This window comes from Eptatretus burgeri, chromosome 5, assembly GCF_056783735.1.
Source record: "Eptatretus burgeri isolate ZD-2024b chromosome 5, Ebu_testis_v1, whole genome shotgun sequence".
Taxonomy (NCBI): Eukaryota; Metazoa; Chordata; class Myxini; order Myxiniformes; family Myxinidae; genus Eptatretus; species Eptatretus burgeri.
Genome location: NC_140965.1, coordinates 6695176 through 6709564, shown reverse-complemented (window position 1 = coordinate 6709564; position 14389 = coordinate 6695176). Strand labels below are relative to the sequence as shown.

Here is a 14389-nt window from a genome sequence, read left to right as displayed (position 1 = left end):
TTGGTCCATCTCAAATTCAGCCGCTGATGGCTGTGGCAGCCATTTTCCACTGCCATCAAAAATTTTGAGATGGCCCAATATCCAAATCTGTTCATAATATGATAGGCTACTAGTGTGCCAAATTTGGTGCTTTCCTCACAAAATGCACAATTGTTATGCTAAGTTGCCCCACAATAAGGTTTTGTTCAACAAAAATATACATATCAGCCATCGAGAAGTCTTCATCGAGGGATAAAGCGGGGTCATGTGCATCCATGATGTGTGAAATTCTTTACCAGGGTAGAGGATCAACGTAGGTCTGCATATGGATCACGAAACCAGATTAACTGAACAAATACAGTGTTTACAAACACAAATAATATCCATGTATGGGAGAGTTTTTTCGCGTCATGTGGACCATAAACGTCGCAGACTGCGATTTATATGTAGTGCCGTTGTCAAAAAGAGCACAACCGAGGCAGAATGCAGGAAATTATTTTTTAAATCCATGATTTTGCTGAAAAATGATGTCAAAACATCGGCCCAAACTGACAAATGGTGCTTTTTAGATCTTCGTGGATGATCTCCAAGTCTTACTCACGTTGTTCTTCTTGTGGACTTTTTAGATCCTCGGGGAGGATCTCTAAGTCTTACTCACGTTGTTGTTCTTCATCATCTTCGTGTGGACTCTTTTGTTTCACAGCCTACAGTGTTCATCGAAACTTCCTGAAACTTGGCGTATTTATGTAAAAATTCCCTGCGCAGACAGTAACCATCTCAGATTTTGAAAATTCCTCCTAGAAAAAAAAGTTATGATGTCAAAATATCTCCGCTAATGGAAATCGCTGAAAAAATTATCTCCGAAACTAGGCAAGCTTTTTGAATTCTGTTTGTGGGAATTGAACGGGGCATTAGGAGAGATGAATGACCGCACATATGATACATCACTATGACGTCATATCAATTTTTTTATGACGTCATTGCTATTTTTTTTGACATTTTTTGTTTCACAACACAGAGTTTTCATCGGATCTTCGTGAAACTTGCCATGTATATGCATAAAGCCCGCGCGCAGACAGTAACCATCTCCGATTTTGGAAATTCTTCCTAGAAAAAAAAAGTTGACGTCATAATATCGCCGCTAATGGAATCGCCTTTTACCATTATCTCCGAAACTCGGCAAGCTGTTTGAATTTTGTTTGCGGGAATCAAGCTGGGAATTAGCACAGATCATTTATCGCAAACCTGATACATCACAATGACGTCATATTCGTTTTTATGACGTCATCATTAAGAGGACGAGGATCTTAGCTCATTTGAGCTTCTTTTTTTTTTTCGTAAGAGTCCGTTAAATTGAAAAGTTCCACAAATACCTCCCATCGTCTTCCCGAAGGCTTATGAAAGAAGTCCTGTGGAAGTTGATATGCAGGCTTCGAAAGTAATTTTTCATCAGACAATTCATCATGGCATGGCTGTACTACTAATACGACTACTACTACTACTACTACTATAGCCCCAATTATTCCCACCTTCTTGTGTGGCGGTTGGGAGGGGAACGTTTTTGGCCCAAGTCCTTTATGAAACAGCTTGTCAGGCCTGACCGGCTGAAAGCGATTTGGGGAGGAAGAATTTGTACATTATTCAGGGTGCCAGCAATAACTTGTCTGATTTTCACAAAAGACAATGTCAGGTCTTTAAAATCCACCAACTAATGTTAGCGGACGGCACACCGAGCTTATCGTCTATCCGAGGTGTGGCTCATACATTGCGGATGGATTGCGATGCATGCAAAAACACCAAGATGGCAAGTTTATACCTGGGTGAAGATTCAAACCTTGGTGGAGTGGAGATTCACCCATGCTCAGTCTTCGTCCTGGTATTGATTTGGCGAGACGAGGATTCAAACACAAACTACTAATGGAACACAGACTATTTAATGATGTTGTGTGCTATATTTTCAACAGTTAAGGCTCGTGGAGGATCTTGTACGTACATCAGATGTGGAACAAAGATATTAAGAGTCATCGTGTATTCTACAGGTATTACAGGTACATTAGGAGACAATTCAATGCAGTGAGTAGGATTTGTATCTCAAACTCTTTGCTCAGCATCGATGGACATGTACTCAGATGGGAACAGCAAATCAGCCAACCCAATATTATTGAACTGAACAGTATACAGCAAGAGGCTATCGACTTATTATATAGCAGAAATGGTGGATTATTTAGACTATCTACCCCCAAAGGCTCTATACAAGTCCCCTTCTCACTCCTATGTCCTCTAAACGTTCTTTCCCCTTTCTCCCCAATCCTCCCACACTCCTCCTTTCCTCCTCTCACCATCTTCTGTGTTCTCTTTCTTTTCTCAATTTTAATTCTCTTTAAAAAAAATTTTTCTCTTAATTATTTTAATTTAATTTTAATTCTCTTATCAAGCAAGGAAGCAGCACCTACCATTTTTTAAAGTCTTTCTGATGACTTGGCCAGGGTTCGAAGCACCAACCTCCTGGACTCGGAGCGGACACTCCAACCATCATACCACCATTTCTGGTATATAATATAAAGACAGTCCTCAACCTTTTTCAAACCGAATTACTAAACAGACTTGTGCAATCCATCGTCATCAACACAGGTGTTTCAGTTTAAAAGTAATAGCAATAATAATAATTATAATAATGATAAAAAGACACAACATGTATATTAACTCACAAGTTAACGTGTGAGGTTCCACCAGAACCTGTGCCTAAATAAGAACAAACAGACAATACTGAGACAATCCATTGTGGAGTCAAGTCAAGGTGCTTCTCCTTGTTAGAGCTTTGTACACATTTGTTAACCTGATGAGGCAGTAGAAGGCTTCTTCTTTTTAACTGCCAGAATTGTTCCCACGTTATTGTGGGGTTGGCCAGGGAAAAGTTTTTGGCCCAAGTCTTTCACGAACCGTCTGGCCAGGACTGATGCTCGACTCAGTCGTTATGGCAGGAATTTGTAATTTGTTGAGGGTGCTGGCCATAGCTCACTGACTCCACGGGAAGGAGGACACCATGGGAACTTTAACGTCCGGCGACTAACTCTGGCAGATGGGACTCGAGTTTAACGTCCATCGGATGGGACGACACACACATTGATGAATCACCCTATCTGTGAAAGACCAGGATGCCAATTTATAGCTGGGTCGGGATTTGAACCCAGGCGAGACATCTTCGAGGCGGGTGTGCGTACCTCCAGGCCACACTGTTAACCCAGTCAGCAGAATAGCAAGATGCACAAAGGCCGCGCTGTACACATGGTTACAATGTAAATTTTTATCACTTGTGCGGAAAGGAAACAACGGACGGAAGAATGTTTCCACCACGAAGTGCACTCTAAGCTGGAACACGACACCAACCATGACTTCACCACCTTGCTTTCGGTCCCCTGGTTTCCACGGTGCATCTTTGCACGGATGTTCTGTGTATGAACTGCATCACAATCACAACGTGAGGATGTTTTTCAACACTTTGCTTCCAATTAGCCCGTCCCCCGCTCAGCAGGAGACGGGGTTTTGCAATTGCTTCTGTGTGTGCGTGTGTCTGTCTGTCTGCCTGTCTGTCGGTGTGTCTGTCCGTGCCATAAAATTTTCAGCATTTGAACTTTTGTGATCAAATTTTCAACAAAGCCTTTTTCCTGAGAATATGGAGAAAACAAATTAATAATTTGGTCACAAGGTCAAAAGGTTTATGCCTGGTGTTGGCTTAATGGTTAGGGTGGCAGGCTTTGGATCCGAGGGTCCTGAGTTCAAATCCCGCTCAGCAGTTGAATTAATACCAGGTGGAGTTAACTCGGCCTGTCATCCTTCCAAGGTCTGCAAAATGAGTGCCAGCTTGCTGGTATCTTGTGTCGGAATGGCGACCCGTCCAGGTTGTTGATGTTCTAACAGCTTAGGCAGCACCAACTCTCCGCACAGAGTATGGTCCCAATCTCCTCCTACTCCTCAAAAGGTGAAAGGTCAGCGTTACATAAAATTGTCAATTTTCATTATGAGCTGTTTTTGTCATCTTTCACACACCCAGGAAGAAGAAGTCTGACTACAAAGGGGACGAAGACGAGCTTTGCATTTTCAGATGCTTTCTGGTTATCACTGTGAGGTCTCTTAAAGAGCTTCAGAGCCACGTTGATGCTCTTTGTGCATTTGAGTTAATGGGCTCCTTGTCTAGTTCTCAATAACGTACCCCATTCCCACTATTTAATGCTGCACTGCTGAGAAGTAGTTAAAATCCAGTGCAGATTTTTGGCCTGTCCGGCGCGAAGTTTGCGACTGCGAAGGACTCCAACGATTGCACAAGGTCGGAAAGATCAAGGCCATTTGGCACATGTTGCCTGCGCCATATCCACAACAAGCCAAACTCCTCCACCCGGCAACAACTACTTCCCTGCTCAACGGTACCTAGGAGGCAATACGTGTTTAACGAAAGGGAGATTGGAATGTTGTCTCTGCACTGGCTGTGTACACATCGTGAAGAATTCTACACCGATGTCATGTCAAAGCTTCCTTTCTGACAAAGCAAGTGTCGTCCGAATCCGTCGGGTGCCTTGTAAAGTAATGCAAGCATCCTTTTACGATCACACATACAAACTTAGGGGTACCTTGTACAAAAAAAAACAAATGGCCAGGTCTAAGTTCCTTCCTTAATGCTATTAGAGGAAGTGCATTTTAGCTTAAACGAATATGGTTGAGTTCAGTTGAAAGGGGGTGTGGGAGGTGGGGAAGGACCACCTTTTCTCAAAAAGTGAATCATGTATGTTATCACGCAGACACCTCCATAAAGGTACCGATATATTTACCCAAGTGTGTACTGCATAGGTTACAAGTTTGTACGTTAAAATTGTGAAGAAAAGTAAAACTTGTCCGCAGTTTCTGTTTGCAGATCTTCAGCATCCAATGGTTACCCAAGTGCGAGGGATTTCAATGAGTCCATCGACGTCGTCGCCTCTTTCCCACTCAAATGACCTGATGAGGAAGGCCGGTTGAATCGCTTGACGTCCCATGCAGTCGGTTTTTCAGAAAGTACGTGATAAGTTCTCCTTTGCCCTTCACAAATACTGGGCCACGACGCACAAAATTGAAGCCAAAGTCTTTGAGTCCCAAATACACGTCTTCCACCACCTGCGATACCGCACACACACAAACACACACACACACACACACACACACACACACAACAAACTATTCTTCACTAGGAACCTCAGGCTAAAGGAGGTACATGCTGTAGTGGGAAATATTATAGCATCACTCATTATATTGTGCAAACTGAGGTTAATTCTATGTTCTTATCAGAGGTATTTACTGTCATGAAAATATTTATGATTCGGCGAAATGCGCCCGGCGTTGCCCGGGTTCTTTTTGAATGAATGTAATTTTCTGTACATAGGTCTGACATGAGCCCAGTATCAGTTCCCTATTGGGCCACAGCAGTCATAGCCTAAGGGGGTTGGTTGGTGAGGGGGAGAAACACCCCCCCCCCAGCCGAGGGGCCTCGCCACCGAGCCTATAACCTTATGGGGGCCCGTCCCAACATTTTTGGTTTCAGAGGTTTCCTCCTATCTTTCACCGTTCAGGAGATTAGCGCGTGCAGACAAACAAACAAACAAATAAACAAAAACTTCAAATTATATAAATACAGGGTGAGTCAGAAGTAGCGCCCGATTTCTGTTAGTTGATTGTTTGTTTGCCATTTGTATTACAGTGTACAAGAAGGTAGAAATAAACGAATGACATGTTTATCTAACTAGTTATTCAATAAAAAAAAGTTATTACGGAACTGTACCAAGCTGTTTTACTTGCAATTTTCGAAGTGCCCTCCCTCGTGATCGATGCACAATTGAAGCCGAGCAGGCACAGAGCGGCACACACGTCTTCAGAGCTCGATATCAATTTCCTCAAACCTTGCAGTGATTTGAGCCTTCAATTCCTGAATGGTACGAGGCTTTTCACGATAAGCAAGGTCTTTCATGAGCCCCCAAAGAAAGAAATCTGGAGGTGTAAGGTCTGGGGAGCGTGTCGGCCACTCGATCGGACCGCGGCGGCCGATCCACTTTCTGGGAAAGTTTTCATCAAGCCACTGACGAACATAATGTGCATTATGAGGTGGAGCTCCATCATGCTCGAAATAACAGTCCTGATCTTGTACCCTGGGCCAAAAGAAAGTTTGCAGCATATCCAGGTAAATTTCTGCAGTGACAGATCCCTCAAAGGAAAAGGGTCCAATTATCCCTAATGGAGATATGGCTGCCCAAACTGTCACTCCAGGTAAATTTACCTCCTTCTCAACTGTCATTCTTGGGTTATTCGCAGCCCAGTAGTCACAATTGTGTCTGTTAATTGTGTCATTAAGCTTAAAACATGCCTCATCTGACCACCAGATGTTGTCTAGCATTGTGTCCTCTTCGTGAAGTTTAGCTCAGAACTCTTCGCAAAATTGAAGACGGCGGTCGTCATCTCCATCAGGAAGGGCATGCAGTAAGCGTGGAATGTAAGGTTTCCATTTTTTCTGGTGAAGGATATGGAAAGCACTTGATTGGCTCACTTCCAACTCTGCAGATAAACGGCGAGTTGACTTTTGCGGACTTCGTTCCAGTCTTCTGATGGCTTCTTCAGCCTTAGCTACATTCGTTGCCGTTTTCGGACGACCGGACTTCTTTGCAGTGGCTACCGACCGTGTTGCTTCAAATTTCTCGACAATCAATCGTATGTTTCTTCCCTGAGGTGGGTTAATATAGAATTCCTTTCCAAACGGCGTGCCGCCATCGTTGGTTGTTCATTACATTTGTAGTAATGTTTCACGACCACAATGCGTTGATTCATTGAAAGGTGATTCATGGTTCGATTTGGTGCAAATTCAGTAACTTTCCAAACTCTCAGCAATAACCTACAAAACAAAATAAAAAAGTAAATAAATTATGAAAATTAATAATCTGCAAGACAATTATTAACAACATGACTTCCCAGAAAGAATCTGACAGCCAAAAAAACAGAAATTGGGCGCTACTTTTGACTCACCCTATATATATATATATATATATATATATATATCTATATATATATATATATATATATATATATATATATATAATAAGAAAAGGGAGTAATACGTGGATTTTGCCTGATATAGTATTTTGTCTGATGCAATAATCTACCCAATGGGCAAGGAAGTGGAACTGGAAGCACAGAGAGTAAGCTGTAAGCGTTTCTTTGAGTGTAAATGAGCTTGGAACGAGGAAAGTTGCATTAGTAATGAAATTTCACCAGTCATGTGTGGCCCAATTCCTGAACAGGCACAAGGAAACCAGCAGGGTGCGGTGACAATTAATGGGGACGATGATGAAAGAGGCTGAAATACAAGCTCAGATAATGAAGCGTCAAAGAGTCAGAGCAGCATCATTTCCCCTCTTAAAATGGACCTGAAAGGATGACTGTGAACTTGGATGACATCCATTCTTGGACGACTGTGAATGACCTTGTTGATTGTGGTCTCTGTGCCCGTCGGCCTCAAAAGAATCTGCTTCTGAACGACAACATTAAAATGAGGATTGTGTGCCTGAAACGAGCTCCGGAGCAGGCAGTTTGGAGAGAAAATCAGTGTGTGTGTGTGTGTGTGTGTGTGTGTGTGTGTGTGTGTGTGTGTGTGTGTGTGTGTGTGTGTGTGTGTGTGAGTGTGTGTGTGTGAGTGATTCAGTTGTTTTCTCAGAGGAGTCCAAGTTCAACATGTAAGGCTCAGAATGATTGTACTTTGTTTGGAAATTCGTTGATGAATTCCATCCTGACGGAGTGAGAGGTATTGTCCGACATCCTCAGGGCCAGAATAGTGTGCGAGTGCAATTCCAGCCTGGTGTGGGTGACTGTCAACGTTATACTGGCACTGAAACCTCGAAACGACATCCAAGTCCTGGAAGATCAGTTAAAAAAAACAACAAAGCCGACTATCCGTGACCACTTCAGAGAGGCAAAAAAAATCTCCATTTTCAACCCGATTCTGCTCCCTGCCACACGATCAAACCGCTGGGTGTCACGGAAAGGATTTCAATCAAAACAATCTGGCAAAACAAAGTTTTATGTCATTTCAAACTATTCTTTCTCTTATAAAAACACCAATTTCCAACTTTATTGATGCACCTTCTCCCAATTATGGTGAACGACTACCAACATGATAATGGCCTTCATATCCTATCTTTGCCTGGAAACAGCCCTGATCTCAACCCCCTTGAAAACTAGAACGGCACTCAGTGCAGTACATACCTCCGCCAGGGTGAACAGTTTACGTTTTGTATTCCTCTGAGGTTATGTTTTCACCCAAGTTTGTCTGTCTGTCTGTCTGTCTGTCTGTCTGTGAGCCGGATATCTCAAAACGTAGTGGACGGATTTGGATGAAACTTTGTGTCCAGGTTGGGTGTGTGACAAGGACGAATTGATTGAAGATCTGAATCCGGATAGTGAAATTAAAAGTTTTTTTTTTTAAGTGATTCTTCACAATTGAGAGATGGGGCCGAAAATGATTATGCAGAACGATATTTCAAACCGTTGTGGATGGATAATGACAACACTTGGTGGATGAGATAGGTAAGTGACAAGAACAAGCCACTGATCGCAAACAAGAACATCACAACACCAACTTATTGATGAGTCACGTTCGTAAACACAGAGATAATCTTATTGAAATTGCAAGAAACATTCAAAAAAAAATAATAAAAAAATAAAGAGCAGGCAATGCAATAATTGGATTGTTACTACTGTATTTATTTTTCATGGAAGTCAGATGGAAATTTTGACTCGCAATTCATATTGTCATGAATATATGGTTCCGACCTGCCTTCTCCAGGCACACAAGGTCAAGTGTATTTGGTTGGCTGCAAGAAGAGTCAGTTCCTTGGACGACATAACCAAATATCCAATGACCTCCAATTAGTTGACCCCACTGATCATCTTCCCACAACCCCCCACCCCCCCCCCCCAACCACCCTCTTTCACTTTTCAGAGCTGCATAATCACCTCTGTGCTTCAATGTAGTCCCCTCCATCTCGGCCTTCATCCCTATTGCGCGGTTAAAATTTCGTTCGACCCTTCAACCCAGATCATTGATCAACTCACATGCAAAGGATAATACTAAGAGCTCACCTTTAATGGTTATCCGGTTTTTTTTTTCTTTATTCTTTAACTCTTGAAAGAAATATCAAAGGGCCTCTTAGTACTACAGCCTATTGTCTATCAAACCTCATAACCATCCACTGCAAAAATAAATAAATATGTTCAACAACAAAATAAACCTCAGGGTTATTCCAGATAATGTAGCTGAAAGACATTCACAGACAAACACACAGAAACACAAATCTTCAAACCAATTGAGTGACCCAGCTCCACACCACTTTATCAGTTTTGCTAATAAAGGCCTGACCTGAATGTTTCCAACCCTCCCTGTAGACTCCATCCTGCTGGCAACGTTCACAGAATTCCCCCAAATATCATAATGCGGTTTCCGCACTCCAATGACTCCCGCCAACAGAGAGCCTCTGTTGAGTCCTGCAGAACCAGTCAACCATTTCAACCAACACTGATCAAGTGTGTCTTACATCATGTTATTACGAGTACTCGGATGTAAGTAAATCGTGCAGCTAATGCATACCTATTCGTAATACGAAGCTGTTGAATGATTGGTTGTTGATGTTCATTAGGGCGATTTTCAAAGCCAGGCAAAAATCCGCCAGGTCCACAATGTGCTGCCAACGTGTTGCATTGTCCACGTCGGTCACCTGTACAGAGAGATGGATGAAGGAGGACAATGCTGAGCACATAATGAAGACCCCAGGTGAGAGGGAGGGGTCATCATGTGAAATACAGAATTTGAGAAGTAGTACAACACTCGGCAGAGCGCATACCTCCGCCAGGCTGAACAGTTTACGTTTTGTATCCCCCTGATAGGCCGGATCTGGATCCGGAGCTTCCTTCACCTCGGAGCGGTCACGCTGAACACCGCCCGGAGACACACCCCCCTGGTGGAGTACTTTAGAGGTTATTAGGGGAGAGTTGTTTCCAAAACCCAAACTCATTGCAGATGCTGCAGGGAATTTAATGGCAGACGAAGGAACAGGAGGTGGGAACTCATTGATTCCTTGCACCTCGTGTTTCACTCAGAGATTGGAGTATCATGTGTTCATTAACAACTGTGGAACTTGCTCTGAATCCACTTTCCATCCCATCCATCCCTTCCCTTCATCCATCCATCCCTTCCCTTCATCCACCCCTTTCCTCCTTCTTTCATTCCTTTGTTTGTCCTCTCAATCCCCACCCCTCCTTCCTCTCTCTTCCCTCTCTCGCCCGTCTTCCAACTTTCAAGAAGTGGTTGTGATAAGTTCCCACAGGTGGTTGTGTTGTGGTCTGGAGGTGCTTTTGTTGTGTTTTGAGCATGGAGTGTCGGGTCATGTGCTGGTTGGGCAGATGGGCAATTTTTTGGTGCTCGGGGCTACTGCTAGGTTCGATTCCGCAGTTTGAACTTTGGGATTTGGCTCGGGTTGAGAGATTCTAGGGCTTATTGCATTTTGGTTGCAAAACATGTGCTGAAATTAAATAAAGGCACGAACACTGGCGTCTCCGGCCATTTATAAGCATTACAGCTGGGGTGCAATGGGCTCTAGGGTCTCTTGGCTTGAGTTGGGTTTCGGGGTTTGGACTGCGGGATTGGGCTTGGCAGCAGATCCGGCTGCTGGAGTGGTGTTCCTTTTTCTGGTTCACGCGTTCTTTGGCACTCCAGGTTGTGTGTGACCCCCTCGGAGAGATCCAGTTCCAGAGTGAGTAAACAGGGAGGCAGCTGCAGTTCGAGTCACATACCTTAAGGAAAGCCCATGTTATAAACTCTGAAAATGGTACATTGTGTGAAAGTGATGGGCGGTTTTGCTATCCTATTTGAACGTGCTGTTTTAACATACCCAATTTCGTTCAATCATGTACTAATGCTGGCAGACGTCACCATCACCCCCCCCCGCCCCCAGTTTCCCTCATGTCTCCCTCCAAAATGCAAATCGAATCCCCCTTCTTTCAAGCCCCACTACCAAACACAAGTTCAGAACACCCCCTTCCCCTCTCCACATCTCCCCTCCTCACTCCGCCACCCTCCCTGCTCACTCCCCACCCCCTCCCACCTCCTCCCACCTCTCTCTCCCACCCCTCATACACCTCTCTCCTCTCTTTCTCTGTCCCCCTCTCTTAGTATTCCCATCAGCAAAGCGACTGGTGGGTATTTGCTAGTATAGTACAAGTATAAGATACAGTAAATAGTGTCCCTTTACAAGCATTGTTGCACAATTTGTGACCAAATTGGGTCATCTGCCACATGAACTCATTGTCTAATCTATTGCCTTACTTTAGCACCGTTAAAAGGACACAATTTTGCGGTTGAGAATAAAGATGATTATAATCCGTTCTCAAACCGACAGCAACACCGCGACGCACATCACCTTTACATTGTGCAATACTGCGACCCCTAAGGGACGTCTCACATGGTGTGAATCAAGCTTTATGGACGGTGGTTCAAAATGGCACAAGCAGAGAAAATATCATAGCAGCAGACATGTTTCACCCTTATTCGGGCTCCTCAGTGCAGCGTAAATGTGTAAAATCATCTGCAAGGGTATTACTGAGTGGTTTGCTATTTCCTTCCCAGCAGTTTGTCGGTGTTCTATCCGATTAAATGCTGAGTGTCAAGCAAGGAAGCAGCACATACCATGTTTAAGTCTTTGGTATGACTCGGCTGGAGTTTGAGCCACTGACCTCCCAGACTCAGAGCGGACGCTCCAACCCAGTGTTTCTCAACCTTTTTTTGTCCCACGCCCCACTTTGATTTTCAAAAAAAAATCGTACGCCCCACCATGATTGGAGACACTACAGTATATACTACATATTATGTATTCAAAAGGCTTTATTAAAACTTTATTGCAAATTTTATTCAATTGCTACTCACTTCAATGGGAGCTCTGCCCTTGACGCTGGCTGCAAATTTTTTTGATTCGAGGAACCAATTTTGTCAGTTTCAGCCTTAAATCAGCACGTTTCGTGATTTCCAGTCGATTTCTCTTCGCTTGCAGCAAATCGGTAACAACACTAAATCCACATTCGACTAAATAAGATGATGGAAAATTTATCAATACTTCCCTTGCCAAAGTAGTCGAGTTTGGGTATTTCTTTTCGCTCCTCCTCAGACAGCCACATCATGGTTCCTTTGATCTTGAAAAGAGTTTTCACATACTCATCTTGTCGCAGCTCGCATAACTCCTCTTAGTATTGCTATGGTACTTGAGATAAATCCACCAGAAATGGCTGAGTCAACCAAGAAGGGAACTCATAGTAAAGCTATGAAAGTGATCAGATATTGATTCATTAATTCTGAATCCTCATGTCCCACCAAAATATTCCCACACCCCACCTTGAGAAACACTGCTCTAACCGTTACACCACTTCGTCTCGTACCGCCAGACTAAATTGGCTTTATTGGACCTTGCTTTGAAGTTAAATAGAATTGGATGTGATAAATTTCCGAAGTTTTCCTGATGACAATGTAGGATAAATAATGACAAGAATGTGAATATATCAATGAATCCTTTTTCTTTGGAGAGCGTGGCTTAAAGGTCGCTTTACCCCTCCCCAGCAAAGGATTAGTTCATAAACTCTTTAAATCTACAGGTTTTATTGTTCAGTAATTCCAATAATTAATCAGTAATTGTATCTGTATGTGCTCCATCATTCTCCTTGCACCAGTGAATTCGTCGCCAAGTCCTCGAGGACATCTTGCGTCTCACTTGTGGAGTCACCTGTGCGAAAGCGACCATGACTGCAGCGCACAATTCTTCAATCATCCTATACTGGTTTGTCGGCACTTTCCCCTTGATGAAGTATCACAAAGTCGTTAGACCTGGACTACGTGATAGCCATGGTCGAGGAGCTGCTGACGTCGGTGATCTATATCCAATCCATTGTTGAAGGAACGTTTCATTGAGATAGTCCCGAACATGCAACCCATATCATCAGGTGTGGAGGATGATACTCCAATTCCAATGTGAATTTTCCTTAGACCGGTCTGCACTATATTTCATAGTGCATTCTGGTCTACACCCGTCTACACTCAGCATTCTGTTGGTATCATATCCTCTACTTATCATTATTATTAGCCCGTCCTCCGTGCAGCAGAACACAAGGTTTTGCAATCACTTCTGTTTGTCTGTCTGTGTGTCCGTCTGTCCTTGTGTCTGTCCGGGCCATAACTGTTTTATTTTTTTTTTTTACCGTTTGAGCTTTTCTCATCAAATTTTCAAAAAAGCTTTATTATGAGAATATGGAGAAAGCAAATTAATAATTCTGTGAAAATAATTTTCATTGTTGCTTCCTAACAAAGTTACAAAAACTCAAACAATACAATAAGCAGTTTCTTTATGGCAAAATGTGTTGATGTGTTTTGTTTTAGTTTGTGTATGTATCTATGTTTCACCATCAGTGTTATAGTTTGGAGATAAAGCATTGTGGTGAAAAAATATTATCAGCAAGAAACAAGGAAAATGCTATTTCCTGCTTTTATTTATTTTAGTAGTAGTAGTAGTAGTAGTAGGAGAAGGAGTATTATTATTATTATTATTATTATTATTATTATTATTATATCACAACCCCCTGTCATTCCAGACAAAGAAGCTACATAAAGCAACCAAGAAAATCTATCTAAGATAAGTCATTTGCTGTTTCAAACCCCACCGGGGTTAGGGTCTCCACCTCTACACTGCACTCTACAAGGTGAGTAATCAGCAGCAGTGTAGACAGAAATATGCTCCACCGAGGCTCCCGAGGATGTACCACACCGGACAGCTCTCAACTGCAGTTCATTTGTAGTACTGTCCCCAGGGATGGTTTTTAAGATCTCCTTGAGGTTCTTATTTATCATTCCCCTTGCTCCAATAATTAATCAATGGTAAAATTTCGGATCTCTTCAACTTCCAGGATCTTTTCACTTCATTTTTGAGATCTTGGTATTTGGTCATTTTATTTATTTCTGTGTTGTTTTAGCCAAAATTGCTGGGTAGTAACACCTCAATTAGCAATGCCTTCTTTTCCTTTTTGTACCTCAGTCCTATATCCAGTCACAATGTTTTCTTTTCTATATTCACGCTCAATGGGATCATTAGTTTGCATGTGAGCATTACTTCCTTGTTTACAGTGATTGCTTTTGGTTCATGTTTCCATGAGTTTTCTGGGACTGGGATATTGAACTTTTTACAGATATGCCAGTGGATTACTGTACATACTTTGGTGTGCTCTTCTTTGTACAGCTGTTCTGACATGAGTGTTTCTTTTACATCCCAACAGGGGTGACTTGTGCTTTTTGTTTATATCTTGCAGAAGC

At 42.7% G+C, this 14389-nt stretch overlaps 1 protein-coding gene across 4 annotated transcripts in view; it reads right to left on the bottom strand.

Annotated features, from left to right (window-relative positions):
• Positions 1-1901: 1901 nt before the first annotated feature.
• LOC147025785 (adenylate cyclase type 3-like) overlaps positions 1902-14389 on the bottom strand; it is a 104396-nt gene continuing 91908 nt past the window's right edge. For all 4 annotated transcript variants that reach the window (XM_085880586.1, XM_085880584.1, XM_085880585.1 and 1 more), the window contains exons 18-20: positions 9635-9761; positions 9407-9531; positions 1902-5124 (exon numbers count right to left, since the gene is read on the bottom strand). In XM_085880586.1, the coding sequence (XP_085736712.1) occupies positions 4960-5124; positions 9407-9531; positions 9635-9761 (417 nt within the window). In that variant the 3' untranslated portion in view covers positions 1902-4959. The remainder of the gene's footprint in view (positions 5125-9406; positions 9532-9634; positions 9762-14389) is intronic.